The sequence below is a fragment of the Amblyraja radiata genome, chromosome 15 (genome assembly GCF_010909765.2).
Source record: "Amblyraja radiata isolate CabotCenter1 chromosome 15, sAmbRad1.1.pri, whole genome shotgun sequence".
Classification (NCBI taxonomy): Eukaryota; Metazoa; Chordata; class Chondrichthyes; order Rajiformes; family Rajidae; genus Amblyraja; species Amblyraja radiata.
The window spans coordinates 41,080,108-41,107,873 of record NC_045970.1 but is presented as its reverse complement, the minus strand read 5'-3'; the positions used below and the strand labels follow the sequence as shown (position 1 = coordinate 41,107,873).

Sequence of the window (27,766 nt, the reverse complement as noted above, 5' to 3'; positions counted from 1 at the left end):
CCGCTGACGGGGCGGAGGCGGGACCGGGCTCGGGGGCGGGGAGAGGGGTGGAGACACAGAGACAGACACACACACAGGCCCGGGGATGAATCCTGGGGCTGGGCCCGGGCCCGGGGGAAGATGTGATTGGGGCCGGGCAGAGCAAAGATCCGCTAGAGGATCTTTGGGGCAGAGGGGGTCCGGAGCTCGGGGGAGGAGGGAAGGAAGGAAGGCCCGGGCCGGGGGGTGGAGCTGGGGCCGGGGGGTGGAGCTGGGGCCGGGGCCGCCCAGGAAGAGGCGGGGCGGGGAGGCCGCGGGATTCCCCGCCTCGCTTTCCGGGTCCTCGCTGCTGCCGGTGGCCGGTCCGCGGCCCGGGGTGAGGGGGTGAGAGGGAGGGGGTGGGGTAGGGTGTCTGTTGGAGCTGCAGCAGCGATCACCTTCCGTGACCCCATCACCACCAACCATCTCTCCCTCTCCCCCTCACCCTGACCCCTCCTCACCCTGACCCCCCCCCTCACCCTGACCCCTCCTCATCCTGACCCCCCCCTCATCCTGACCCCTCCTCATCCTGACTCCCCCTCATCCTGATCCCCCCTCACCCACCCTCCTCACCCTGACACTGACCCTCCTCACCCTGACCCCCCCTCACCCTGACCCCCCTCACCCTGACCCCCCTCACCCTGAGCCTCTCCCCCTGACACTGACCCTCCTCACCCTGACCCCCCTCACCCTGAGCCTCTCCCCCTCACCCTGACCCCCCTCACCCTGAGCCTCTCCCCCTGACACTGACCCTCCTCACCCTGACCCCCCTCACCCTGACCCCCCTCAGCCTGACCCCCCTCACACTGACCCCCCCTCACCCTGACCCCCCTCACCCTGACCCCTCCTCACCTTGACCCCCCCCTCACTCTGACCCCCCTCACACTGACCCCCACCTCACCCTGAACATTTCCCCCTAATCCCCCTCACACTGACCCTCCTCACCCTGAGCCTCTATCCCTGACCCCCCCCTCACCCTGACCCTCCTCACCCTGAACCTCCTCATCCTCCCTGTCCCACCCTCCTCACCATCTCACCCACACCGCCCTCACACCCAGCCAAACCAGAGCGGTGGGCTTGGGGTGGGATGTCAGGGGTCTTGCCCTGACACCCATGCATTCATTGTTTGTTTTTTCCGCAGGTGCCACCATGCTGTTGAGAGCCGGCCTCAGCCCCGTCCTCCACACCGCCCGCTACCCGCCCGGTAAATATGAGCAGCGCGTCCGACCGATGCTCTGCTGGGGCTGTGGCAACTGCGATGTACAGCACTGAACAGACCATTCGGCCCAACTCGCCCATGCTGTCCCACCTGCCCGCACTTGGCCCATACCCCTCTAAACTTTTCCTATGCATGTACCTGTCGAAATGTCTATTAAATGTAGAGATAGTACCTGCTTCAACTACCTCCTCTGACAGCTTGTTCCATTTACCTCTGTGTGAATTACCACTTACCACTTACCCCTATACCTCAGGTTCCTATTAAATATTTCCCTTCTCACTTTAAGCCTATGTCCTGTGGTTCTTGATTTCCCCCACTCTGGGTAAAATACTCCGTGCGTTTACCTTATCTATTCCTCTCATGATTTTATATACCCCCGTAAGTTCACCCTCGGCCTCCTGTGCTCCAGAGTCCTAGCCTGCCCAATATCTCCATATAGCTCAGGTTGACAAAAACTGAACACAATACTCCGAATGCAGCCTCACTAATGTGATGGTGGGGGTGACTGATCCATCACGGGCAATGGGGGTGGGGTGGACGAGTTGTGGTCAGTAATCAACCTGTGTGGTTTCAGGGTGCTTATAAATCCTTTGCCGTTCCACACACCACCCCTGTGGTTCTGGTGTCCTCCCTCTTTCCCCCAGGGTTGTGGGCACGAGGAAAAAGTTTCAATGCTTCAGCTACACGGAGAAGTCGCATAGACTGTGACCTGTTTCCGTGGAGATCAGGAGGCCGAGGGGTAACCTTATTGAGGTGTAGAAGATCATGAGGGGCACGGATAAAGTGAACGCTCACAGTCTTTTCCCCAGGGTAGAGATTCCTAAATCTAGAGGGTACAGGCCTAAGGTGAGAATGGAGAGATTTAAGAGGGACCTCAGGGGCAACCTTTTCACTCAGAGGGTGGTCCGTATCTGGAACGAGCTGCCAGAGGAAGTTATAAGAGGACATAATTCATGTTTATCAGTCATAGGAGCAGAATTAGGCCATTTGGCCCATCAAGTTTACGCTGCAATTCTATCACCCTCGCACCGAACCTGCTTCCAATCCACGGGTTGATCGGGGCTCCGTGTGGGAAACATACTTGTTAATTCCCGGTGACGCCTGCCACTGTCAGTCACCTCCATTCTTGCAGTGTGGGCTGACCTGTCACTGGGTCACCGATCACTCCCACCCCGAGCCCTTCCTCTGACCTCTCTCTTTGGCTGAGGGTGATCTGCTCACCGACTCCCTGCCCCCTCTCCCTATCTCTACCCCTCCCCTGCCCCCCATCTCGTGCCCCCAACTCCTGCACCGTCTCTCCGCCCCTACCTCTGATCCCTCTTCCTCTCTCTGCCCCTCGTCCTGACCCATCTCTCCCTCCCACTGATCCCTCTCTGCCCCCACCCCCGAGGGCCGCACTCATTGTCTGCTCCCTTGCAGGTGTGGTGACTGCGGGCTGTGTGGCGTTGGTGCGGTGCTGGAGCTCGGTGCCGCTGCAGGGCCGAACAGTGGGGAAGCCGTTTGCTCACCGCAGTGAGTTGCGGCAGGCCAAGCGTGTGGTGGTGAAGCTGGGCAGCGCCGTGGTAACCCGCGGTGATGAGTGTGGCCTGGCCCTTGGCCGCCTCGCATCCATCGTGGAGCAGGTAGGAGCACCGTGACCTGTGCCGCAACCTCTGCCCCCGTGCCGTGACCGCTGCCCCCTGTCGCCGTCACCTTTGACCCTGTCGCTGCCAAATCTGCCACTGACCTCTTACCCTGGAGATGCGACCTCTGACCCCAGAACCTCAACCTCTGCTCCCGCCTCCATGACCTTTGACTGAAGATGGGTCGAAACGTCACCTATCCATGTTCTCCAGAGATGCTGCCTGACCCGCTCCAGCAGTTCCTTATTTTCACGTGCCGGGTTTGACTTCCCAAAGGCATCCCCTCACACTGCCAACATCTCAGCCCAACGTGCCATCAGGTGGCACTAGTGTAGATGGGGCATGTTGGTCGGCCTGGGCAAGTTGGGCCGAAAGGCCTGTTCCCACGATGTATGACTGACCTATATCCCCAGCCTTCCACACTGTCCACAAGTACGGCAATTAACCCTTGTTTTCCCACTCTCTCTGTCCCTCCCTTATCCTAGTTCTCTGACTAGTTTCAATGCTGCTTTACCCGCTGAGTCGTCTTGCCAACTCTGCTCGGCGCTGGCGTTCTGCCCACACCTGCTCCCGACTCACTCTCGCCACGTCCTGCCTCTGTAAGCAGCCTTCCCCCAACACAAGACCTGAACACTACCATCAACCCTGCCTCACTCAGGAACAACCTGGAGACTTCCAGAATCACAGTTGCTGTTCCCGCTGACACCTCCAGCATCTCCCGAGTCGTTCCATGAGACGAGGTCGACCTCAGACCCTGTTGTGCTTGTGTGTTATGTGTGGCGTGCTTATGTGGCCCAGGCTTTGCATACAGTTGCGTGCCCGTGTCTGCGTGCCCCAGTTAGGCCATGTGCCACGTGTTTGAAAGCCCAGGGTATGCCACCTCGTGTGCCTGTACACCCAGTCACGCCGTGTGCAGTGTGTTTGCTGCCTGGTCATGCTGCGTGCCGCGCAGCCCGATCACATTACATGTTCATCGCTGGCTGAAGTTGCATGTGGCGTGTTCACCACCTGGTCACACCGCCTGAATGTCACGCCCGTGTTCCGCAGGTGGCGATGCTGCAGAACCAGGGCCGGGAGATGCTGATCGTGACAAGCGGCGCGGTGGCCTTCGGCCGGCAGAGGCTGCGGCACGAGATCCTCCTGTCCCAGAGTGTCCGGCAGGCCCTACACTCCGGGCACAGCCAGCTGAAGGAAATGGTGAGGGGGCGAGGGGAGGAGGGGGGGGGGAGGGGGGGGGGGGTGGCGGCAGCAGTGCTGGACACAGGCCACAGCCAGCTGAAGGAATTGATGAAGGGTGGGTGTTCTTGGTGATGGGTTCTGGGGGTGAACCAGGAAGGGGGGGGGTGGGTACAGTGGGTTTGGGTGTGGGTTGGGGTTTGTGTGTGAGTGGTCCAGTGACAGTGATCTTGTGCCAGTTGCAGACGGTGCCAGTGCTGGAGGCGAGGGCCTGCGCAGCCGCGGGTCAGAGCGGCCTCATGGCATTGTACGAGGCCATGTTCACCCAGTACAGCATCTGTGCCGCACAGGTTAGTGACCCCCGTCTCCCCAGTGTCTCTCTGTCTGTTGCATGACTCGCGTGTCACATATCACGTGTGTCTCCCGTGTGTCTCCCGTGTCGCGTGTCTCCCGCGTCACGTTTGTCTCTCGTATCACGTGTGTTCCTGCCCCAGATCCTGGTGACCAACCTGGACTTCCAGGACGAGCAGAAGCGTCGCAACCTGAGCAGTACGTTGCACGAGCTGCTGCGCATGAACATCGTGCCCATCATCAACACCAACGATGCAGTCGTGCCCCCCCCAGAGCCCAGCGCAGACCTGCAGGGGGTGAGCACTGGGGGGTGAGACGGATTGGTGGAAGGGGCGAGGAGAGGGGGTTGGGGGACGATGAGGGATGAGGCTTGTGGGGGGTGAACAGGTGTTGGGGCAGGTTGATTGACCTCTTCCCCAGGGTGGGGGGAGTTTGCTGGGGTTAGTGGGGTGGATTTGCATTGGGTGGGAGCCGGGGGAGGGTGTGGTTTGCCGGGGGGGGGGTGGTCTGATTCACTGAGGGTTGGTGGGGTTCACTGAGTGGAGCGGTTCACTGGGTGTCTTCGCTGGGGGAGGTTCACTGGGGGAGGGGGAGGTTCACTGGGGGTGGGGGAGGTTCGGTGGGGGAGGGGGAGGTTCACTGGGGGTGGGGGAGGTTCATTGGGGTTGGGGAGGTTCACTGGGGGTGGGGAGGTTCACTGGGGGCCGGTCCACTGCTGACTGCGGGCTGTGACTCCAGCAGGTGATCAGCATCAAGGACAATGACAGCCTGGCTGCGAGGCTGGCAGTGGAGATGCGGGCGGACATGCTGATCGTGCTGTCTGATGTGGAGGGTGAGGGGGAAACCGGGGGAGGGGGGAGTGTGAGGGTGCGTGTGAGTGAGGGTGGGTGACCCACAGTGTGTAGTTGACGATTGTGTGTATGTGAGCAACACCTGTAGAGACAGTGAAGTGTTATTGTGGAGGTGGGGCGTAGATTGTGGACCGCGGGGTGTGTGTGTGGGTGCAGGGTGTGTGTGCAGGGTGTGTGTGTGTGCAGGGTGTGTGTGTGTGTGGGTGCAGGGTGTGTGTGTGTGTGTGGGTGCAGGGTGTGTGCAGGGTGTGTGTGTGGGTGCAGGGTGTGTGTGTGTGCGTAGTGTGTGTGTGCAGTGTGTGTGTGGGTGCAGTGTGTGTGTGGGTGCAGTGTGTGTGTGTGCAGTGTGTGTGTGGGTGCAGTGTGTGTGTGAGCGCAGTGTGTGTGTGTGAGCGCAGTGTGTGTGTGTGCGCGCAGTATGTGTGTGAGCGCAGTGTGTGTGTGTGCAGTGTGTGTGTGGGTGCAGTGTGTGTGTGTGCAGTGTGTGGGGCGGGTGTGTGTGTGGGTGCAGTGTGTGTGTGTGCAGTGTGTGTGGGGCGGGTGTGTGTGGGTGCAGTGTGTGTGTGGGTGCAGTGTGTGTGGGTGCAGTGTGTGTGGGCGCAGTGTGTGCGCGCAGTGTGTGGGTGCAGTGTGTGTGGGTGCAGTGTGTGTGTGCAGTGTGTGTGTGCGTGCAGTGTGTGCGTGCGTGTGTGTGTGTGGGTGCAGCGGGTGTGTGTGGGTGCAGAGGGTGTGGGTGCAGAGGGTGTGTGCAGTGAAAGCGCGGCGACTTTTGCATGGTGAGGATATGTGGCAGTGTCTGCAGAAATGCATCAGTGACAATTGTTGGCATGCAATGTCGGCATAACCATGACCCCTTTCCTACCCCCGGTCTGGCCCCCTTCCCCAGCGGCCAGTGACTCCCTCCTCCACGTGTTGCAGGCCTGTACGACTGCCCCCCTGGTCTAGACGACGCCAAGCTGATCGACACCTTCTACCCCGGGGACCAGCAGTCTGTCACCTTCGGCACCAAGTCCAGGGTGGGGCTCGGCGGCATGGAGGCCAAGGTGGGTGGGGGAGGGGATGGGGATGCCAGGTGGGTGGGGGGGAGGGGAAGGCCAAGGTGGGTGGGGAGGCCAATGTGGGTGGAGGAGGGGATGGGGATGCCAAGGTGGGTGGGGGAGGGGGTGGGGAGGCCTAGGTGGGTGGGGGAGGCCAAGGTGGGTGGGGGTTCCCGTGAGAGGGTCTCTCACCGTCCCCCAGTGAAGGTCCTGGAGGTAGAGGGGGGAATCCCGGTGTGAAGGGTCTCTCACTGTCACCCACCCCCCCCCCACCCAGATGAAGGCAGCCTGGGCCCCACAGGGGTGTCTGGGGTCGGCTCTTGGTGGAGGGGGGTCCCAGTGTGATGGGTCTCTTCCCCACCCAAGTGAAGGCGGCGCTCTGGTCCCTACAGGTGTCCAGGGGGTGGGGGTCACACGGCGATGGGGTTCCTGGTGTGATGGGTCTCTCTCTCTGTCTCTCTCTCCCCCAGGTGAAGGCGGCTCTCTGGGCCCTACAGGGGGGCACCTCGGTGGTGATCGCCAGCGGCACCCACCCAAAGGTGACGGGTCACGTGATCACAGACATCGTCGATGGCAAGAAGGTTGGCACATTCTTCTCCGAGGTGAAGCCTGCAGGTAGGTGGGGGGGCGTGGGCGGGCAAACGGAACGAGCGGGAGGTGTGGAGAGAGAGGAGGGGTGAGGGGTGAAGGGTGGGTGAGGGAGAGGGAGGAGCTGGGTGGAGAGTGAGTGACATGGTGGGCAGGTAGAGGGGGTGCTGGCGAGGGTGGGGGGGAGGGAGGGAGAGGGGGGAGGGGTGGTGTTGGTCAGCAGGATGTGTGACACAGTTTGTGGAAGATCACAGTTGCTGAGGTTAGTGTTATGCAGTGTACAAGGAGCTGTCTTTGAACCTGGAGGTCACGGTTTTCAGTCTCCTAAACCTTCTTCCCGATGGTATAATAATAATAATAATGCATTTTATTTGCTGGCGCCTTTCTGGACACCCAAGGACACCTTACAGGACATAAAATCACAATACATTTATCAATATTAAAATCAAGTTGATTAAAAACAAAAAACAAAAAGCAAAACAAAAAATACACAAAACATTTTAAGTCATTAAAATCAGGGTGAACATGGTGGAAGTTATGTCGGGTATGCTAATCTAAACAGGTGTGTTTTGAGTTGCGATTTGAATTGATCGATAGTGTCCAGGTGACGGATGGGAGGTGGGAGAGTGTTCCAGAGACGTGGGGCAGAGCAGCTGAAGGCTCTGGCACCCATGGTGCTGAGTCTAAATGTGGCGACAGTTAAATTTGCAGCTGAGGAGGAACGAAGTGACCGGGAAGGAGTGTATGGTAGCAGCAGGTCAGAGAGGTATTGGGGAGCAAGGTGGTGTAGGGCTTTGAAGGTCAGCAGTAAAATCTTGTAGTTAATCCGGTGGTGCACAGGGAGCCAGTGGAGCTGAGTGAGGATGGGTGTGATGTGGTCCGATGATCTGGTGCGGGTGATGATCCGGGCTGCAGAGTTCTGAATGCATTGGAGGCGATGAAGAAGTTTATTGGAGGTGCAAGTGAGGAGGGCGTTGCAGTAATCGATGCGGGATGTGACCAGAGCGTGGATGAGGACTTTTGTATTGTCTTTGGAGAGGGAGGGGCGGAGTCTGGAGATGTTGCGGAGATGAAAGTATGCAGAGCGTGTGATATTGTTGATGTGGGGGCCAAAGGAAAGTGTACTGTCCAGAATGACGCCGAGACTTTTGACATGGGAGGAGGTGGGTATGGGTGAGCCATCAACTGAAATGGTGAACGGGTGGATTTTGGAGAGTGTGGACTTTGAGCCAATTAGCATGATTTCTGTTTTATTTCCATTGAGTTTTAGAAGGTTGAGTGACATCCAGTTGCTGATAGCTTGAAGACAGGTGGTGAGGGCAGTTGGGGGAAGGGAGGTGTTTGGTTTTGTGGAGAGGTAAAGTTGTGTTTCATCTGCGTAGCAGTGAAAATTGATTCCAAAATGTCAGAGAATATTGCCAAGAGATTGAATATAGATGATAAAAAGCAGTGGCCCCAGCACCGATCCCTGAGGAACACCATGGGTGACTGTGGCAGTTGTGGATGTGACTTTATTTCCCTGGATGAACTGTTTTCTGTCGTGTAGATAGGACCTGAACCAAAGTAGTGCATTGTTGTTGATGCCGGTGGCAGATAGACGTTCCAGAAGAATTGGGTGGGAGATGGTGTCAAAGGCTGCTGTGAGGTCGAGGAGGATCAGGATGGATAAGTGGCCGGTGTCAGTTGCGAGAAGGAGATCATTTGTAATTTTTACCAAGGCTGTTTCAGTGCTGTGATTGTGGCGAAAACCGGACTGAAATGGTTCATAGAGGTTATTGTTTTGAAGGTGGACTTGAAGTTGTGTCGCTACTGTCCTTTCCAGAAGTTTAGTGATGAATGGGAGGTTGGAGATGGGGCGGTAGTTATATGGATTGTTTGGATCAGAACCTGTTTTTTTTAGAATCGGGGTGACAGAAGTTGTTTTGAGAGATGTAGGGACAGTAGCAGTTGATAGGGAGGAGTTAATTATGGACGTTATGATGGGTGAGATAGAGGGCAGACAGGATTTAACCAGGACCAGTAGGGATGGGATCAAGCAAGCAGGAGGAGTTCTTGGACTTGGTGATGAGTTTAGTTATTTCTTCGACTGTTGGAAGCTGGAAAGTAGATAGGGTGGAGAGTGGGGAGTCCAGTGTGGAAGTCCAGGGTGGGCTGTTGTGAGCAGAAGCTAAGAAAGAGTTCAATTGGTGATGAATGCTGGTGATTTTGGTACTGAAGAAGTCCAAAAACGTATTACACTGAGCAGTGGAGATGAGGTGATTCGAGGTTTCAGGAGGCTTAAGTAGTTTGTTGACAGTGGAGAATAAAGTCCGAGTGTTATTTTCACTGTTGTTGATGATGTTGGCGTAGTAGGAGGATTTAGCAGCAGTTAGGGCATTTTTATATGAGAGAAGATGATCTGGATGCATTTGGTGGTGAATAGTTAGTCCAGTTTTCTTTGTAAGTCTCTCCAGACGCCGGCCCACCATTTTCATATGGCGGAGTTCAGGAGTGTACCACGGAGATGACCTGCTAAAAGAGACTGTACGGGTTTTCAGAGGAGCCAAGGAGTTTAATAAGTGGGATAAACAGTCACTGTAGTGATCAACCAGGTTAGCAATGCAGAGTGGGGGGAAAGTAGGATGAAGAGAGTTACTGATTAGTCTGTTGAGTTCCACTTGATGAATGTTTTTCAGATTACGGAAGGATATGGTGCGCTTCAGATTGCGTTTAGGGAGTGGCAGATTAATATCAAAAAGGACAGTTTTATGGTCTGAAATAGGAAGCTCTGTAGATTTACATTGGGGTGGATGACGCAGTCCTCTACATGCTGCACCGGATCTACTCCTTTTTGGACAAACCCGGTGGCTATGTGAGAATTATGTTCTTCGACTTCTCAAGTGCGTTCAACACCATCCAACCCCTGATTCTGAATGATAAGCTTAAGAAGATGGGGGTGGATTCCATATTTATCTCCTGGATATACGACTACCTGACGGGTCGACCACAGTTTGTCAAGCTGGGGGACAGTGTCTCTGGCACAGTGGTGTGCAATGTTTGAGCCCCACAGGGAACGGTTCTGGGCCCGTTCCTCTTCACCCTGTATACAGCAGACTTTAACTATAAGTCTGACACATGCCACGTACAGAAATATTCAGATGATACAGCGATTGTGGCATGTGTAAGCAACGGGCAGGAGGAGGAATACAGGAACTTGACCAGTGCCTTTTGTGCCTGGAGTGAAGAGAACTGTCTCATCCTGAACACAACTAAGACTAAAGTGATGGTGGTTAACTTTGGCAGGTCCAAGCTCCCCCTTCAGCCGGTCAACGCTGCAGGGGCTGACATTGAGGTGGTGCAGACATATAAATACCTTGGAGTGCACCTTGATAACAAACTGGACTGGTCTGTCAACTCTGACTCCCTCTACAAAAAAGGCCAGAGCAGACTCTTTTTCCTCAGAAGGCTCAAATCCTTCAATGTGTGTAATGATATGCTGCACATGTTTTACAACACTGTGGTTGCAAGTGTTATTTTCTACGCTGTTGTCTGCTGGGGCAACAGCATTAGTGCAAAAAACAACACGAAGCTGCTCAAACTGGTTAAACGAGCTAGCTCAGTGCTGGAGGGGAGAGTAGACTCTGGGATGGATGTGCTTGAGAGGCGTATGAGGCACAAGGTGCAGGCCATCCTGAAAAACCCCGGCATCCCTGTAATTCTGGAGAGTCAAAAGAGCACTCGGAACAACCGGCTCCTCTCCCTGCCCTGTAGAACGGAGCTGTTCAGGAGATTCTTCACCCCTGCAGCCATTAGATTTTATAATTCGGACCGCTAGGCTGTAGGGGGATGCATTTTGCAATTTTTAATTGTTAATTATTGGTCTTTTTAAGTATTTATTGCTCTCAGGTAGTGTCCACATTGTATTCTATGTGTTTTCTGTCTGCGTTCGTTTTGAATCTGTGGGTTTGTTGGTTGGGGGCTTCTGGACATCTGAATTTCCCTGAGGGGATCAATAAAGTATTTATTATTATTATTTATTATTATTATTATTATTATTATTATTTAAGATTGTATGGTGTCACTCCAGAGCAACAGACTAAATCTAAAATATGGCCTTTATTATGGGTTGGGAAATCGATGTACTGAGTGAGGCCAAAACTATCCAGAACAGAAATAAAATCTTTAGTAAAGGTGTCAGTATGTTTATCTAAATGAATATTGAAATCACCCATTAAAATGATATTGGGGGACATGGCACATAGGTCAGATAAAATAGCAGTGAGTTCGCTAATAACAACTTTAGAAGGCTTTGGAGGACGATAGATAGACACTATGTACACCCATGTAGTTGAGCAGTCAGGATTTCGAACGAGGATGGCTCTGACTGAGACTGACGAGATCTTGAGAGTCTCGCGATAGAGCAGTGCAAGACCCCCTCCTCTCCCGGAAGCGCGGGGTTTGCAGATGTAAACAAACTCAGGAGGTATGGCTTGGTTAAGGTGGAGGTAAATCATCAGGCTGTTGCCAAGTCTCAGTAAGACACAGAAAGTCAAGCTTTGAATCCGAAATGAAGTCCGAGATGAGAGGGGCTTTGTTGGAGAGAGATCTGACGTTGAAGAGTGCAAATTTGGATCCATTTGAGGGAACGGCGGGGTCAGCTAGCAGAGGAGCTAACACACTGTGGTCAGCAGCTCGACCCGTGTTGTGTGGTTTCCGAGGACCTGTGGACCAAAAGGAGCTGTTGGAGTTGGTATCAGCGAGTTGAGAGCGTGGCCAGGGTGGTGAGGGTCTCTGGCGATACTGCCCGCTGTGTACCACCCTGGTGCCGTCCCCACTCTGCTATGGACACCCCTCGCCCTCCCCCCCTCCCCCCCTACATACAGGGTCCCCTCTGAACAGACACTGAGTTGCTCTGAGCTGCGGGATAGACGGGTGGTTCGGTGACCGTGCCAGGGAGTCAGTGAGACAGTGACCAGGCAGGGTCACTCTGGGCAGGCGGTCAGCACGCCAGTCACCAGCCCCCATCCCCACAGAGTAGGTGGGGATTGAGTACCCAGCCTGTGGGAGGGGTCCACACTGACGCTCAGTGAGTGGGTCGGGGGGGAGGGGGTTGGGGGGGGGTGAGGGTCTCCACACTGATGCTCAATGCCCAACCCCCCTCCACAGGCCCCACGGTGGAGCAACAGGCCGAGATGGCGCGGGCCGACGGCAGAATTCTCGCCTCACTGCAGCCGGAGCAGGTGAGTGGCCGGAGGGCTTCGGACGCCCCGGGTTCGGGGGGGGGGGGGGGGGGGGGGGGAATAACAGCTGGGGTCGGGGGGGTCAGGGCTGGCACCCTGTGGTTCTGCCGTTGATCTTCAATTAGTGTGCCCCAGGGGACGGGGTGCGCTGGGCGGAAGAGGTGGGGGTCGGTGAACAGGATGAGACCCTCACCCCTTGACCCTGTGGCCATGCGCGTGAGGGGGTCTGTGTCCGTGGTGGGGCTGTGAACTGTGACCTCAGACCCCGCTGTGTTGCAGCGACGGGGAGGGGGTGGTTTGCGCCCTTGGTGGGGGGGGAGGGGGGGATTTGTGCGATCCGTGACCCCTGACCCTGCCCTTTTGCAGCGCGCGGACATCATCCACCGACTGGCCGAGCTGCTGACCGACAACCGCGAGGAGATCCTGGCCGCCAACCGGAGAGACACAGAGAGAGCGGCTGCTACAGGTAACCCCAGAAACAGCAGCCCCCCCCCCCCCCCAGTGACTCCGCCACAAGTAACTCTGGAGACGTGGGGTGGGGGAGATGGAGTGACAGGGAACATTGTTCTGACCCCCACCCCTGGTGTTGCTGGGTTGGGGGAAGGGGGGATGGTGATGTGGTATCAGGGTGACGAGGCAGTCTGCCCTCCCTTGCGGGGTTGGGGGTGGGAGTATCAGGATGACGATGGTCTCTCTTTCCGCCCCCCCAGATTGTCTGTGCCCCCCTCCCCTGCTGGGTTAGGGTGGGGGTCGGGATTGGTGCGGGGGTATCACAGTAACGTTGTTTCCGCCCCCCAAGACCACCAGCCACCCCCCTGCTGTGTCGGTGTGGGGGCAATGTGAGGGTATCAGGGTAATATCGATCCCCGCCCCCCAGACCTACCGGGTTGGAGTTGGGTCGGGGTGTGGGGATTGGGGTCGTTGCGGGTTTATCAGGGTAACGTTGGTCTCTCTTCCCTTCCCCCACCCCTCCAGGCCGCCTGCCCCCCCCTCTGCTGAATCGCCTGTCCTTGACCACGGCCAAGCTGAACAGCCTGGCCATCGGGCTGCGGCAGATCGCGTGCTCGGCGCGGGACAGCGTGGGCCGGGTGCTGCGGCGCACACGTGTGGCCAACGGGCTGGAGCTGGAGCAGGTCACCGTGCCCATTGGCGTCTTACTCGTCATCTTCGAGTCCCGGCCCGACTGCCTGCCCCAGGTCAGGGGGAGAGGGAGAGGGGGGATTTGGATGGAGCTGATGGGGGAAGGGAGGAACCGGGAGCTTGGTGAGGGTGGGTTAAGGGTCCGGGAGGGGAAGGTGAGGGGATGCTGGGAAGGGGAGGGGGAGGTGTGTGGGGTGGGGGTGTCTCGTTGTGCCTTTCCTTGCATAAAAACAGAAATACCCTTTGAGGACCTTCACACAGAGATGACCGCTTTGGTTTCTGAGGGGCCCTATTCTCTATCTAGTTATCCTCTCTCCCTCAACGTACTTATAAAATCTCTTTGGGATTATCCTTAATGTCAGAGCCATCTCCTGTCCCATTTTGCCCTCCCGATTTCCTTCTTAATGCAATCTCCTGTCCTATGCCTCCATCTTACCCGTGACCAGAGCCTCGATTTCCCTCGTCATCCAAGCTTCCTTACGCTCACCTGCCCTGGCCTTCACTCTAATAGGAACAGCAATGTGGTCTTTTGGCAGCACACATTTAAAAACGCCCCATTTTCCTGACGTTCCTTTTACTGCAAACAACCTGCTCCAATTGACTTGACCGAATTCCTGCCTCATACCCTCAGTTGGCCTTGTTGCACTTCAGACCGTGTTAGGGTGCTGTGGGGGGAAGGGGGATCCGGGGTTCGAGAGCCGTACATGGAACGTCGGGGGATATTGAGGAGGGGGGGGGAGCTACTGTGGTGTTGGGGATCGCGGGGGAGTAACGGGTTCAGGGGTGTTGAGGGTCAGGGGGTTACCGTGGGTTGGGGGGGTGTTGGGGTTCGGGTGTGTTGGGTTCCAGGGGGTTATCGGGATTCGGTGGGTGTTGGGGTTCAGTGGGTGTGTTCCCCGGTCTGAGGCGGGTCTCTGCTCTTCTCGGCAGGTGTCGGCTCTGGCGGTTGCCAGTGGCAACGGTCTGCTGCTGAAGGGGGGGCGTGAGGCGTCGCACAGCAACCGGATGCTGCACCGCCTCACGCAGGAGGCCCTGTCCCTGCACGGGGTGGGGGAGGCCGTGCAGCTGGTGAGTGTCAGATCCCGCCCTCCCCCCCCCCAGCCTGTACCCGCCCCTCTCCCCCCTCCCAGTTCCGTCCCGCTCCCCCCCCACCCCCCACCCCCCACCCCAATCCTCCACCACCCCTCACGCCAGAGGCCCAGTCCCTGCACGGGGTGGGCAAGGCTGTGCACCAGGTGAGTGTCAGACCCACCACCTGGACCCCTTCTTTCCCCCCTCCCAACCACTTCCCCACCACCCTGATACCCCCCCCCCCCAACCCCTTCATGCTGGAGGCCCTCTCCCTGCACGGTTGGCGAGTGTGCAGCTGGTCAATGTCAAATGCTACCCCACCTAGATCCCCTCCCTCGCCTCCCCCCTCCCGCCACACTCCTACCCCTATGCCTACCCCACCATCCTGACACCCCACCCCCAGTGAGGCCATAGAGGTCAAAGTGACGGGTTTCCTTGTCCTGGTGAGTACGTGTCCTATGATGCTGCCCTCTATACGGCACGTGGAGTCGGTGATGATAGTTCCGGGTGTGGGGGGGGGGGGGCTGGTCTGGAGTAAGGGGGGGGCGGCGAGAGAGTGTTGCCCGTGTTTGGTGCTGCGTGTGCCGTGACGCTGCCGTCCACGCAGGTGAGCACGCGTGAGGATGTGGAGGACCTGTGCCGCCTGGACAAGCTGATCGACCTGATCATCCCCCGCGGTTCCTCCCAGCTGGTACGGGACATTCAGCGGGCATCGCGGGGAATACCCGTGCTGGGTCACAGCGAGGGCATCTGCCACGTCTACCTCGACACACACGCCAACATCGACAAGGCCATCAAGATCGGTGGGTCAGGGACGGGGGCGGACTGGGATTCCCTGGGGGGAGGGGGCCTGGGGTGAGAGGGGCTCGCTGCATATGGCGGGGGCCGGATGTTCAGTGGGTGAGAGATCCCTGTCAATAGACACTAAAAGCTGGAGTAACTCAACGGGACAGGCAGCATCTCTGGAGAGAAGGAATGGGTGACGTTTAGGGTCGAGACCCTTCCTCAGACTGTTTATGGATAAGGGAAACAAGAATTATAGATGATGATGCAGAGAGATAAAGAAAAATGTATAAAAGATATGCACAAAAGTAATGAAGATAAACGAAACAGGCCATTGTTAGCTGTTTGTTGGGTGAAAACGAGAAGCTGGTGCAACGGGTGGGATAGAGAGAAAGGGAATACTGGAGCTACCTGAAGTAAGAGAAATCAATATTCATACCACTGGGCTGTAAGCTGCCCAAGCGAAATATGAGATGCTGTTCCTCGAATTTGCATTTAGCCTCACCCTGACACTGGAGGAGACCTAGGACAGAAAGGTTTGTGTGAGATTGGGAAGGAGAATTAAAGTGTTTAGCAATCGGGAGGTCAGGTAGGTTCAGGTGGACTGAGCAAAGGTGTTCAGTGAAACAATCGCCCAGTCTACATTTGTGGGTGAGAGATCCCTGTCTGTTTGTGGGGGTGTACAGTAGGTGAGAGGTCCCTGTCTGTGTGTTGGGGGGAGGGGGGGGGGGGAGAGTATACAGTGGGTGAGAGGTCCCTGTCTGTGTGTTTTGTGGGGTGGGGGAGTTCTCTGGATGCTTTCAAGAGAGAGCTAGATAGGGCTCTTAAAGATAGCGGAGTCAGGGGATATGGGGAGAAGGCAGGAACGGGGTACTGATTGGGGATGATCAGTCATGATCGCATTGAATGGCGGTGCTGGCTCGAAGCGCCGAATGGCCTACTCCTGCACCTATTGTCTATTGTCTCTGGGGAAGGGTTGGTGGGATAGACGGTGGGCCTGTCTGTAAGGGGTGTGGGCGCATGGGTTGAGAACGTCCTGTCTGTCGGGGGAGGGGAGGGCTTGCAGGCTCCTGTCTTTGGGGCAGGGAGAGGAGGGCCAGTGGTTTGCTTGTCCTCGTGGCCCTGACTGCCCCATTTTGTCTGTGTCGTGCCTGTCCTGATCCCTAACATTTCTAAACCCCTGCACTTTGTCTCTGGAACTGATGCACTACAATGGTGAGAACCATATTCTGCACTCTTTAGTTTAGTTTAGTTTACTTTAGAGATACAGCATGGAAACAGGCCCTTCGACCCGAATCCTCACTGACCAGCGATCACTATCCTGCACACTATCTTGATAGAGCGACTATCACTATCCTGCTCACCAGGGATAATTTATCATTTTTGCCGAAGCCAATTAACCTACATGCCTGCATGTCTGTGGGAGGAAACCGGAGCACCCAGAGAAAACCCATACGGTCACTGGGAGACTGTACAAACTCCGCACAGACAGCACCCGCAGTCAGAATCGAACCCGGGTCTCTAGCGCTGTGAAGCAGTAACTCTCCCACTGTGCCGCCCTCTGTATCTCCCCCTTTGCTCAACCTATAGCACTCTAGTTTAACGTGACTGTATTTATGTGTAACATTATCTGATCTGATTGGATAGCACCTCGGTACAGGTGACAATTATAAACCCCAGCCTTCCTGCTCCTCTGCAGTGCGCGACTCCAAGTGTGACTATCCCGCTGCCTGCAATGCCCTGGAGACGCTGCTGGTTCACCGTGACCACCTGAGGACTCCCTTCTTCGACCAGATCATTGACATGCTGAGGATGGAGCAGGTAGGGCCCTCGCACATCTGTGTCACTGCCAGTCGTGCTACACATCTGTACAACTGCCAACTGGGCACCACATCTGTATCACTGCCAACCCAGCACATCTGCATCACTGCCAGCTGTCTCCACATCTGTATCACTGCCAGGTGTCACGTTCATAAGTTATAGGAGTAGAATTAGGCCATTTGGCCCATCGAGTCTACTCTGCCATTCAAAAATGGCTGATCTCTGCCACCTAATCTCATTTTCCTGCCTTCTTCCCATAACCCTTGACACCCATTCTATTCAAGAACTTGTCTATCTCTGTCTTAACAATATCCACTGTCTTGGCCTCAAGGGCCCACTGAGTTTCAGAGATTAACTACCCTCAGACTAAAGAAGTTCCTCCTCACCTTTTTAAAAGAGCGCCCTTTAATTCTGAGGCTATGACCTCTGGTCCAAGACTCTCCCACCAGTGGAAACATCCTTTCCACATCAACTCTATCTGTGTCTTTCATTATTCTGTAAGTCTCCATAAGGTCCCTCCTCAACCTTCGAAACTCCAGCGAGTAGAGGCCCAGTGTTGTCAAGTGCTGTCACCCCCACATCTGTACCACTGTATCTGCCAGCACTGCTCCACATCTGTACCAATCCCAGCTGGGCTCCACATCTGTATCACCAATACCAGTTCCACATCTGTCACTGCCAGCCCCTTTCCACATCTGGAAGGCCTGCACTGTGTGAGGGAGGAAACCCTGGGGCACTGGGGTCACTGGCACTGGGGCCCTCCTGCGGTGACACCACTGCCCTCTGGCGCCAACCTCTGCCCTCTGGCGCTGACCTCTGCCCTCCGCATTGCCCTGTGTCCCAGGTGAAGATCCACGCGGGGCCGCGGTTCGCCTCGTACCTGACCTTCAGCCCGTCTGAGGTGCGGTCACTACGCACCGAGTACGGGGACCTGGAGTGCTGCATCGAGGTGGTGGACGGAGTGCAGGAGGCCATCGCACACATCCACAAGTACGGCAGCTCACACACCGACGTCATCGTCACCGAAAGTGGTGAGTCTACCCCCCCCCCCCCCCGTCTCCCCCCCGTCTCCCCCCTTCCCTCTCCGCCTCTCCCCTGTCCCACATCGCCATCGTCACCATCACCGAGAGCAGTGAGTCTCCCTCGTCTCCCCCCCTCCTCCTCACCCCTGTCTCACAGCGACATCATCGCCATGCAGAGCGGTGAGTGTGGCATCCCCCCAGACCCCAGTGACGTGCCCCCCCCCCCCCCCCTTCCATCCTGTACAGGGCCCTCCTGTGAAGAGCCCCCCCTTCCCCGAGATGCCTCCTCCCCTGTGACCCCCCCCCAATCTGACGGTGTCCCTATTGCAGAGGAGACGGCGGAGTACTTCCTGCAGCACGTGGACAGCGCCTGTGTGTTCTGGAACGCCAGCAGCAGGTTCTCCGATGGATACCGCTTCGGGCTGGGTGAGTGGCCGGGGCTTGGGGGGGTGGGGAGGGGGGGCGGGGTGTGGGGTGAGTAGCGGTGCAGGGTGCGGAGCGTCAACCCCAGTCTGAAGGTCTCTGTCTGTGGGGCAGTGAGGGGGAGGGAATGGGTGGCAGTGGGTGATGGATTGGGACAGTGGGCGCCTGCACCAGTTTGATGCTCACTCTCTCTGTCGCAGCGGCGGAGGTGGGCTGGTGAGGGTAGGAGGGTCGAGGGTTGTGCAGGGGGGTTGGTGAGGGTGGGTTGGTGAGCTTGCAGGGGGGGGGTTCAGGGTGTGTGGGGGGTTGTGGAGGGTGGGTGGATGAGGTGTGGGGAGGTGGTGAGCAGGGGTCCCGGTCTAACGGCCTCTCTCTTTCTCTATCACAGGGGCGGAGGTGGGCATCAGCACGGCACGGATCCACGCGCGGGGCCCGGTTGGGCTTGAGGGGCTGCTCACCACCAAGTGGCTGCTGCGGGGGGAGGGCCAGGGGGTGTGTGACTTCGCCGAGCAGGGCAACATGAGCTACGTACACGAGAACCTGCCCGTGCCCCACAAACTGTAGTGTTCTGCACTTCCCACTGCACCCCCACTTAGCATAGTGCCCAACACCCACTGGGCCCCTCACTGCCCCCACTACTGGGTGTAGGGATCCCCCTCAACACTGGGTATAGGCCCAATCCCAAAGGGTGCAGGAACCCCCCCCAGATCCCCCCACATCGGGTGGAGGACGACCCCCCACATAGACACCCCCACCAGCCGTAGACTCCCGCTCCCCACAGGGTGTAGACGGCTCACCCCCCCCCCCCCCCCCCGATGTGTCACAACCCCCTCCACCCCAAGCACAGGACCCCCACACCCCCTGTATCTCCCCGTATCCCCCCACTCCCCATATCCCCCCACTCCCCGTATCCCCCCCACTCCCCGTATCCCCCCCACTCACCTTCAGCTTCCCCCTGTGTGGTGTCAGTAGGTGGATGAAAAGACAGACAACGTTGGGGGAGGGAGCAGCCCAGTCCGCCCTAGGACCTCAGCATCCATAACAGGCGTAGAATGCTGCATCTGCTCCACTGGTCAGACCCGCTGAGTTACTCCAGCATTTTGTGTAAACAAGCAACTACAGCTCCTTGTTTCTGCAGCAGGAATACACAACTATTTGTTGGTTGTGTCTGGCAGTGGGACCAGAGCTCGGCACATCTAGGGTCCCGGACACAAAAAGGTGGAGTAACTCAGTGGGACAGGCACCATCTCTGGAGAGAAGGAATGGGTGACGTTTCAGGGCGAGACCCTTCCCGGTAGGGTCTAGACCTGAAACGTCACCCATTCCTTCTCTCTAGAGATGGTGCTTGTCCCGCTGAGTTACTTCAGCTTTTTGTGTCTATCTTTGGTTTAAACCAGCATCTGCAGTTCCTTCCTACACATCCAGGGTCCTGTCAGGAGCAGGCTTTGGACGTCCCACAGGGGGATGAATATCCTCCATGGAATCCTGCGGTCACTGGGCCTTGGAGAGAGCTGACAGGATGGATCTCTAAGCAATGTCCAGCTTCCCCCCCCCCCCCTCCTCACATCCATGTGGAGGCCCAGCAGGCAGGGTCCCGAGTATCTGAGACCGGATTCCAGTGGGAAGTGTGCCATTGGACATTTTGATGCACGAGGGGAATGTGGATGCAACAGCGCAGTGAGACGGGCAGCTCTGATCCATCCACGTAGCAAGTCTCCCGCCAACTGCCGACCCCCTGTACCTCCCCTTATTCCCCTTCCCCCCCCACCCTTCATCCTCTCCCCGCCCTTCATCCTCTCCTCGCCCCCTCATCCTCTTCCCCGCCCCTTTAACCTCTTCCCCCGCCCCCTCATCCTCTCTGGTCACAGGTTTTGTACCAGCACCTCTACAGTGAGCCCCTGGGGAGATTTGCTGTGATTTTTACTCTGGCTTGGTAGCAAGGACGGCAGATAGTTTTAAACTATTTTGTATTTATCACAAAATAAACTTTGCTGAAGTGAATGAGTTGTGTCCAATCAATTATACAACGTTACTGCAGGACTGTGACGATATACGGTGCCCTCCATAATGTTTGGGACCAAGACACATTTATTTATTTGCCTCTGTACTCCACAATTTGAGATTTGTAATAGAAAAAAAAATCACGTGGTTAAAGCACATTATAGAAACATAGAAAATAGGTGCAGGAGTAGGCCATTCGGCCCTTCGAGCCTGCACCGCCATTCAATATGATCATGGCTGATCATCCAACTCAATATCCTGTACCTGCCTTCTCTCCATACCCCCTGATCCCTTTAGCCACAAGGGCCACATCTAACTCCCTCTTAAATATAGCCAATGAACTGACCTCAACTACCTTCTGTGGCAGAGAGTTCCCGAGATTCACCACTCTCTGTGAAAAATAATCATATTTTATTAAAGACCATTTTTATACATTTTGTTTTCACCAGGTAGAAATTACAGCTGTATTTGTCCGCTATAGGATCTTTGGTTTGTACATAGCAAAGATAGTATCTTTGGTATATAGTCCCCCTATTTCAGGGCACCACTATTTCCCAGCAGGCGCCGCGGGCAGGGCTAGGAGCCGCGCATGTGTGCCAGTGCCGGGTGCTGCCGGGAAGTGTAGTCCGTTGATCATAGAGCTCCGCTTTCGGCGGGCGGGATGCGCAGGCGCGGTGCCGGCCCGCAGCCCGGGCCATGGTTCCGTGTGCGGGGCAATGTTGTGATGTGAGGAGGGGATGGAGTTGAATACACGCGCAGCGTCGGACAGCCGCAGCAGCTCGGCGGGGAACACTGACCCGGAGTGGTGGCAGGAGGAGGAGGAGGATGATGAGGAGAGTAATGGCGGAACTCCGGGCCAGGTTGAGGTGAGTGAGTGAGGCGAGGCTGATCCCCGGGCGGGCCCGCGCTTCCCGCACTTTCCCCGCCTCACGCGGCACCTGCCGGGATACTGGAGGACCAGGCCGCTGCGCCTGCGCGCCGCCGGCTCTCCCGCCAGGTGGAGAACGCGGCCGCACGTGGGGGGGCGTGGGTGGAGAATGAAGAGTGAACTCGACTAAGTGGGGCCCGTTGGGTCCCAGTCACACGGGAGGCCTTGTCCCCCCCAACGCAACCCATTCCCCACACAATATTCCACCACTCACCTGTTCCCCCAACACAACCCGTTCCCCCAAAGCAATATTCCACCACTCAGGGGAGGGGGTGTGGGGGAGGAGGGTTGTGGTGGGTGGGAAGGGGGTGTGTGGGGGAGAGGGTTGTGGGGTGGGGAAGGGGGGGTTTGTGGGGAAGGGGGGGTGGTCGCAGCAGACGCAACTCACATTGCTCACACTGCTCATCCCGCACCTTCAGCTTTCAGTCTCACGCAGTAGATCCCGGTCCCACACCGGCTTCACTCAGGCTTCCGGCTGGTCGTGCTGGTCGCCGCAGAAGCAGCCTGCACTGTGCTCACTCTCCGCGAGTTGCACACACTCTGCCCCTTCAGCCTTTAATTCTCCTCGCCGCATTTATTGACAGCGGGTTCCGGAAGGGTCGGTTTTTATGATTTTTAAACCTTCATAACCTTTGTAGTATTTCACTGATCGGAACAAAACTTATTTGACTTGCAGCCGAGGAGAATGGTGAGCAAGGTGGCGAAAAATCTTAGCTCTATGGGGTATCGTTTTTGCGCAAATTTAAAAACAACGCAGACCGGAAGCGGTCAAAATGAGAGTTTTAATAATAGTATAGATAGATAGATGAGTGGAGAGTGGATGTGTGAGGAATGACCGGGGTGGAGAGTGATAGGGTGGAGGGGTGTTGAGTGGATGGGTGGAGGGTGAATGGATGGAGGGGTGTTGAGTGGATGGGTGGAGGGGTGTTGGGTGGATGGCGAATGGGTAGGGAGAGAGGGCTTGAGAGGTTTTTGATGCTCCATTCTCCAGGCTGAGGAAGGACTGAGGAAATGTGTTCTCCTTCCAACAGAGTATTTGTCTGGCTGATGTAAATCCCTACATCCTGTGTCCCATCTGCGGAGGCTATTTCATCGATGCCACGACCATCACGGAGTGCCTGCACACCTGTGAGTATTTACACTGTTACACACGGGTCAGTGGGAGCCTATTGTCCGTGGCATCTTCTCCGTCAACAGCTCTTTGTTTGTGGGCACATGGGTGCCAGTGTCTGCTGTTGGCTGTCTGTGGCCGATCGTCTTCAATTCAGTTAATTGTCACGTGCACTGAGGTACAGTGAAAAGCTTTTTGTTGCATGTTAACCAGTCAGCAGAAAGACAATACATGATTACAATTGTACCGTTCACAATGTATAGATGCATGATAAGGGAGTGTCATAGTTGAGGTGAGAAATGTTGCAGTAGGAGTAGAGATTTAAGAGTGGAGCGATGGTGAAATGCGTTTGTAGATCTACTGTGGCTAGCACGCAAATAGTCGCTTCCAGGTAATGGTTCTGTAGTAATCCACTCGTTGTGAATAAAACAATCTTGATTGGCAAATGCAACTTTTAAACACGTGCGTTAAATGAGAGCTCAAGCAAAGTCCCTGCTGTTGCTGTAGGACACACCCGTTGACTGATGACGTTCTTCACCCCCAACTCCCACCAAACTCAGTCACGTGACCGTCCCAGCTGTACTGTCGAGGCTCAACCACCAGATGGCGCCACATGATCCCCCTCCACAACCGGAGGAATGAAAACGAGCAAGGAGACGAACGAGGCGACCTGAACTCGTACACACACAACCGGCAAAGATGAGGGCGGAAGCGGGCGGGATGGCCGGCGCCCTCCGACGACGAGGCTGGGCCATCTAGATTGGCTGACTAATGTCCAAATGAACCGGCTTAAGGCAAGCCACCGACACAGTCTCTTGCCTGCCCCCCATGTCCAGCACAAAAGTCGAGGTGCCGTGCTGCAACCCGGAAAGGACCCTCATATGGTCGTTGCAGCGGCGTCCGATGAGCATCACGACGCAGGAGAACATATGGGCAGTCCTTGAGAACAGACGGAACGTGTGAGGGAGCAAGACCGTGACGGGACGTTGGAACAGAAGAGAGCGTGCCCACCTTCTCCCGGAGACGCACCAGCATGGATGAGGGTGGCTCCTGCAGCCCATGCGCCGACGGAATGAAATCCCCGGAACAGTAAGCGGGGCGCCATACACCAACTCAGCAGAGGAAGTCTCCAGGTCCTCCTTCGGGGCAGTGTGGATTCCCAACAGAAACCACGGCAACTCGTCCATCCAATCCGGACCTGTGAGCCGCGCCTTCAAGGAGGCCTTCAGGTGGCGGTGAAACCACTCGACCAAACCGTTGGATTGCAGGTGGTAGGCCGTGGTGTGATGTAGCCGAGGTCCCAACAGCCGGGTCATGGCAGACCACAACTCGAAGGTGAACCGCGCACCCCTGTCGGACGAGATGTCCACCGGCAAACTGAAACGATCGGTCCAGTGGGCAGCGAGGGCACGCTCACACGTAGCAGCAGAGGTATCAGCGAGCGGGACATCCTCCGGCCACCGCGTGAAGCGATCCACAACGGTGAGAAGATGAGTGACACTCCTGGACAGGGACAACGGACCCACGATGTCAATGTGAATATGATCAAACCGCCGGTGAGGTAAAGCAAAATCCTGCAAGGGCACCTTGACGTGACGCTGGACCTTGGACGTCTGACAGGGAATACATGCCCTGGTCCAGTTAAATTTCTGACCTCAGGAAATAACGAAAATGTAAAACGGCCAGGTAAAGCACAAGGAGCTCATGATCACAAACACTGTATTTCTGCTCAGTTGATGACTGAAAAAGGCAAGGGGCTGCCAGCGTCCATCAATCAGCTGCTCCAGCACGCTCATCCCCCCCCCCCCCACAGCGGTGTCAGACACATCAACCGTCAGGGCGATCGGGGTATCAGCCCGCGGATGGACCAGCATCGTCGCCCACTTTCGCGCTGTCGAAAACGGCCGTGGCCTCATCATCCCACACGAGGTCCCTGCTGCTTGCTGGCCATGAACTTAAACATTGGATGCATGATCCAAGCAGCCACTGGCACGAAACAATGATAAAAGTTCACCATGCCCACGAACTGGAGCCCTCTCACCGTGGACGGCCGAGGAAACTGACGAATGGCCTCAACCTTGCCCAGGAGCGGGACTGCACCATGCCAAGGAAATTGATGGAACTAAGACCCTAAAGTGTCTCGAGGCTGGAGGGCTTGTGGGGATTACCATAATGGCGCCACGACAGCCGACCGGTACCCTGTTCCTCACATCCAGAACTGACACTTAGCCAGTTTGATGGTCAGGTCATGCTGGCTGAGCCGCCGACAGAACAACCGGAGATAAGAGCAGTGCCCTGGCGAGAGCGACTGGCAAAGAGGATATCGTCCAAGTAAATAAACAGGAAATCCAAACCACGCCCATGTCCATCAGTCGCTGGAAAGCGCTCATGAGGCCGAACGGCACCCGCAGGAACTCAAACAGCCCAAAAGGGGTGATGATAGCCGTCTTAGTACGTTGTCCGGATGGACCGGAATCTGGTGATAGCCCCGAACCAGGTCGACCTTAGCAAAAAACTTGGCGCCGTCCAGATGAGCCATGAAGTCCTGGATGTGAGGAACAGGGTACCGGTCGGCTGTGGTGGCGTCATTGAGACGGCGGTAATCCCCACAAGGCCTCCAGCCCCCAGACACTTTAGGGACCATATGAAGCGGAGAGGCCCACAGGCTGTCTGAACGATTCGCCTCCATCTGACGGAACTCGTACTTGGCAATGTGGAGCTTGTTGGGGAGAAGCCTGCATGCATGTGCGTGGAGTGGCGGCCCGGTGGTGGGAATATGGTGCACCACCCCATGTTTGGGGCTGGCCGATTGAAACTGGGGGGTTAGTATATTGGGGAATTCTGCCAAAATCTGGGCGTATACATTGTCAACGGAAGACACCGGATCAAGGCGTGGCGTGGCGAAGGCAGCGGGGCGAAAGGAGATTGGTTCCAAAGTCGCAGAATGAACGAGACGCTGTCCCCTCATGTCGACCAGCAGGGACTGTGCCCGGAGGAAATCGGTGCCCAGCAACGGCAGAATCAGAAAATGAGAAGGACCATGCGAACACCGTACGTTCGGATGGAGCTGCCATTGACGGCGCTAAGAAGCCCCTGGAACGAGTGTCGACTCCCAACGGAGGCAAAACGCTGACCTCCGCACCCGTGTCGACAGGGAAACGCCGCCCCGAATGACGGTCCCAGGTGTAGAGGCAATCCTTCTAGCCGGCCGCGGCTGCCACAACTGACGTAGTTTGGGACCGGATTCATTGCCGAGCCCTCGGTGGAGGCGGGATCCAGCCGCTGGGCCCGCCGCGGCACCGGCAACACACAACCGATAGAAGCACCACCCTGCTGTTTGGCCTGCCACAGCTCGTCCGCACGGTCAGCCAGCTGCAGGGGGTCAGCGAAATCGTCACACGTGAGGAGCAGGCGGATGTCCTAGGGCATCTGTTCTAGGGCATCTGTTCTAGGAAGGCGTGCTCGAACAGGAAGCAGGGCTGATGACCGTCCATCAAGGTTAGCATCTAGCTCATTAGCACGGATGGCTTGCGATCGCTGAGACCACCCATGTGCATGAGTCTCATGGCTCGGTCGCGGCGGCTGAGCCCGAACGAGCGCAAGAGGAGCGCTTTGAGGCCATCGTACTTGCCGGTGGTTGGCGAAGGTACAGACGAGGCGACCGGCAGTGTCTTGGTGCAGCGGTCCGACCACATAGCAATATTTGGTCTCGTCAGCCATAATGCGCTGAATGTGGAACTGGGCTTTAGCCTGTTCAAACCACAGGGGCTGCGATGTCCAGATAACGGGCAGTTTAATGGAAACTGCATTCTGCATTCTACATTAAGTCAGTGAGGGAAGTTACCTGTCCACTCTTCAACCCTTCTGTCTTTTCTTCACTGGCCTTTCACCAGCTATCTATCAACCCCCCTCACCTGAATCAACCTATTATATCCCAGGCTTTGTATTGCCCCCTCCTCTCTTCTAGCTTGCTTCCCCCTCTCAACCCCCCAACATCAGTCTGATGAAGGGTCCCGACTGCTGCGTTCTGCTGGGCGAGGTTGTCAGCTGCGTGCATTGCAAAGATCCAAAATAAACTATTTTGGATTGTCGGGGTCACCACTGTAATAACCCACACGTGGTGAATAATGTTATCTTTATTAGCAAATACAGCTTTTTAAACACATGCGTTAAATGAGAGCTCAAGCACAATCACTGCTGTTGCTGTAGGACACACCCGTTGACTGATGACGTTCTTCACCCCCAACTCCCGCCAAACTCAGTCACGTGACCGTCCCAGCTCTACTGACGAGGGTTCGATCTATAAGTGGCTCAACCACCAGGTGTTCTCCACCAGATGGCGCCACAGTTAAATGGTTTCTTTATTGTCACGGATACCAGATAGAGTGAAATACATTTTTTGTTTTCAGCTCAGCAAGACAATCTCAGTACATAAGCACAATCACCCTAGTTAGTACAGTATGCACAGAACAGCCCATCGAGTCCATGTGCAAGAAGCGGCATTTTGGTGCCAGTTTGCAGGCCAAGCTACAGCTGGACACAAAGCCCGTTGTAGCCATTGCCTCCGTTCCAGTCGTCCCGCGTCCAATAAGCTGGTTACGGGCCTTTTTTAATTCACTTCACATTTTATTCACTTCAATCTTGTAATATTAACATTTCTAAATATTAACAAATTAGTTTTAAATTCATTAGAGGTGCCAGGGTGCACCATCATAAAGTATGCACTGCCTGTTATCCATAGAAAGACACCTCAGAGAGGGGACAGAAAGACTGTAGGGTCGGGGGTCAAACCTCCCTCTGTCAGAGGGTGCAGGGTCAGACCAAACACAGTCATTCAGACTGGTCACATCATGGCAGATCTGTTGCCTCAGTCACATCATGGCTGACCTGCTGCTTAACTCCACATATCTCTCACACCCCTGCCAAACAAAACCTTGATCTGGGTCCGAGATTCCCGAGCGCCCTCCGGCGTCCACAGTCCCACTGGCGAGAGGCGCCGTGTGCAGGGATGTTTCCTGACCTCACTCTGCCGCCCCTCACACCCATTCTGCTCTTCACCATGCTCCACCATTCAATGAGACTGAAGCTAAACCTCTGTCTCGGCTGCATTATCCACGCTCTACCCCATATCCTCTGTCCGCTGAGCACACAAACATCTACCATATCAGCTCTGAGTTATACAAAGACTGAGTGTTCCAAAGATTTATTAATCTCTCTGTGTAGAGGGTCCCGGCGTGTGGGGAGTCGCCAAGAGAACAGAGGGATTCGGTGTTGTGGGGGCCACAGAGAGAACATAGATGAACCTGGCATGGGGGGGGGGGGGGGGGGATGGGGGGGTCACCAATCAATACTTTTGTAACTTTGTCAGCCCCCTATACCTGGCGA

General features: G+C 56.1%; 2 protein-coding genes across 11 annotated transcripts in view; both read left to right on the top strand.

Moving 5' to 3' along the window:
- The first annotated feature begins 250 nt into the window (after positions 1-250).
- Positions 251-20,342, top strand: aldh18a1 (aldehyde dehydrogenase 18 family member A1). 4 transcript variants are annotated; one of them, XM_033034229.1, is made up of 18 exons: positions 251-355; positions 1,159-1,228; positions 2,657-2,859; positions 3,907-4,056; positions 4,281-4,385; positions 4,530-4,682; positions 5,128-5,218; positions 6,156-6,280; positions 6,745-6,889; positions 12,008-12,081; positions 12,448-12,547; positions 13,057-13,277; positions 14,152-14,289; positions 14,900-15,095; positions 16,775-16,896; positions 17,741-17,927; positions 18,249-18,344; positions 18,730-20,342. In XM_033034229.1, the coding sequence occupies exons 2-18, from the start codon at positions 1,168-1,170 to the stop codon at positions 18,903-18,905; spliced, it is 2,343 nt and encodes a 780-aa protein (XP_032890120.1). In that variant the 5' UTR covers positions 251-355; positions 1,159-1,167; the 3' UTR covers positions 18,906-20,342. The 4 variants fall into 4 exon arrangements, with proteins under 4 accessions (XP_032890120.1, XP_032890121.1, XP_032890122.1 ...); XM_033034230.1 differs by having other exon boundaries at positions 262-355; positions 1,160-1,222; positions 5,125-5,218; XM_033034231.1 differs by having other exon boundaries at positions 265-363; positions 1,160-1,222; positions 5,125-5,218.
- Positions 20,343-20,945: 603 nt separating this feature from the next.
- The window catches only part of pcgf6 (polycomb group ring finger 6), a 38,514-nt gene continuing 31,693 nt past the window's right edge, over positions 20,946-27,766 (top strand). For 2 of the 7 annotated variants that reach the window (XR_004414206.1, XM_033034223.1), the window contains exons 1-2: positions 20,950-21,208; positions 22,302-22,398. Coding sequence is in view for 5 of the 7 variants with exons in the window: in XM_033034223.1 (XP_032890114.1) it covers positions 21,080-21,208; positions 22,302-22,398 (226 nt within the window). In the remaining 2 variants the exon portion in view is untranslated. Of the gene's footprint in view, positions 21,209-22,301; positions 22,399-27,766 lie in introns of all 7 variants that reach the window. The other 5 variants (XM_033034222.1, XR_004414207.1, XM_033034225.1 and 2 more) reach the window with 5 other exon arrangements.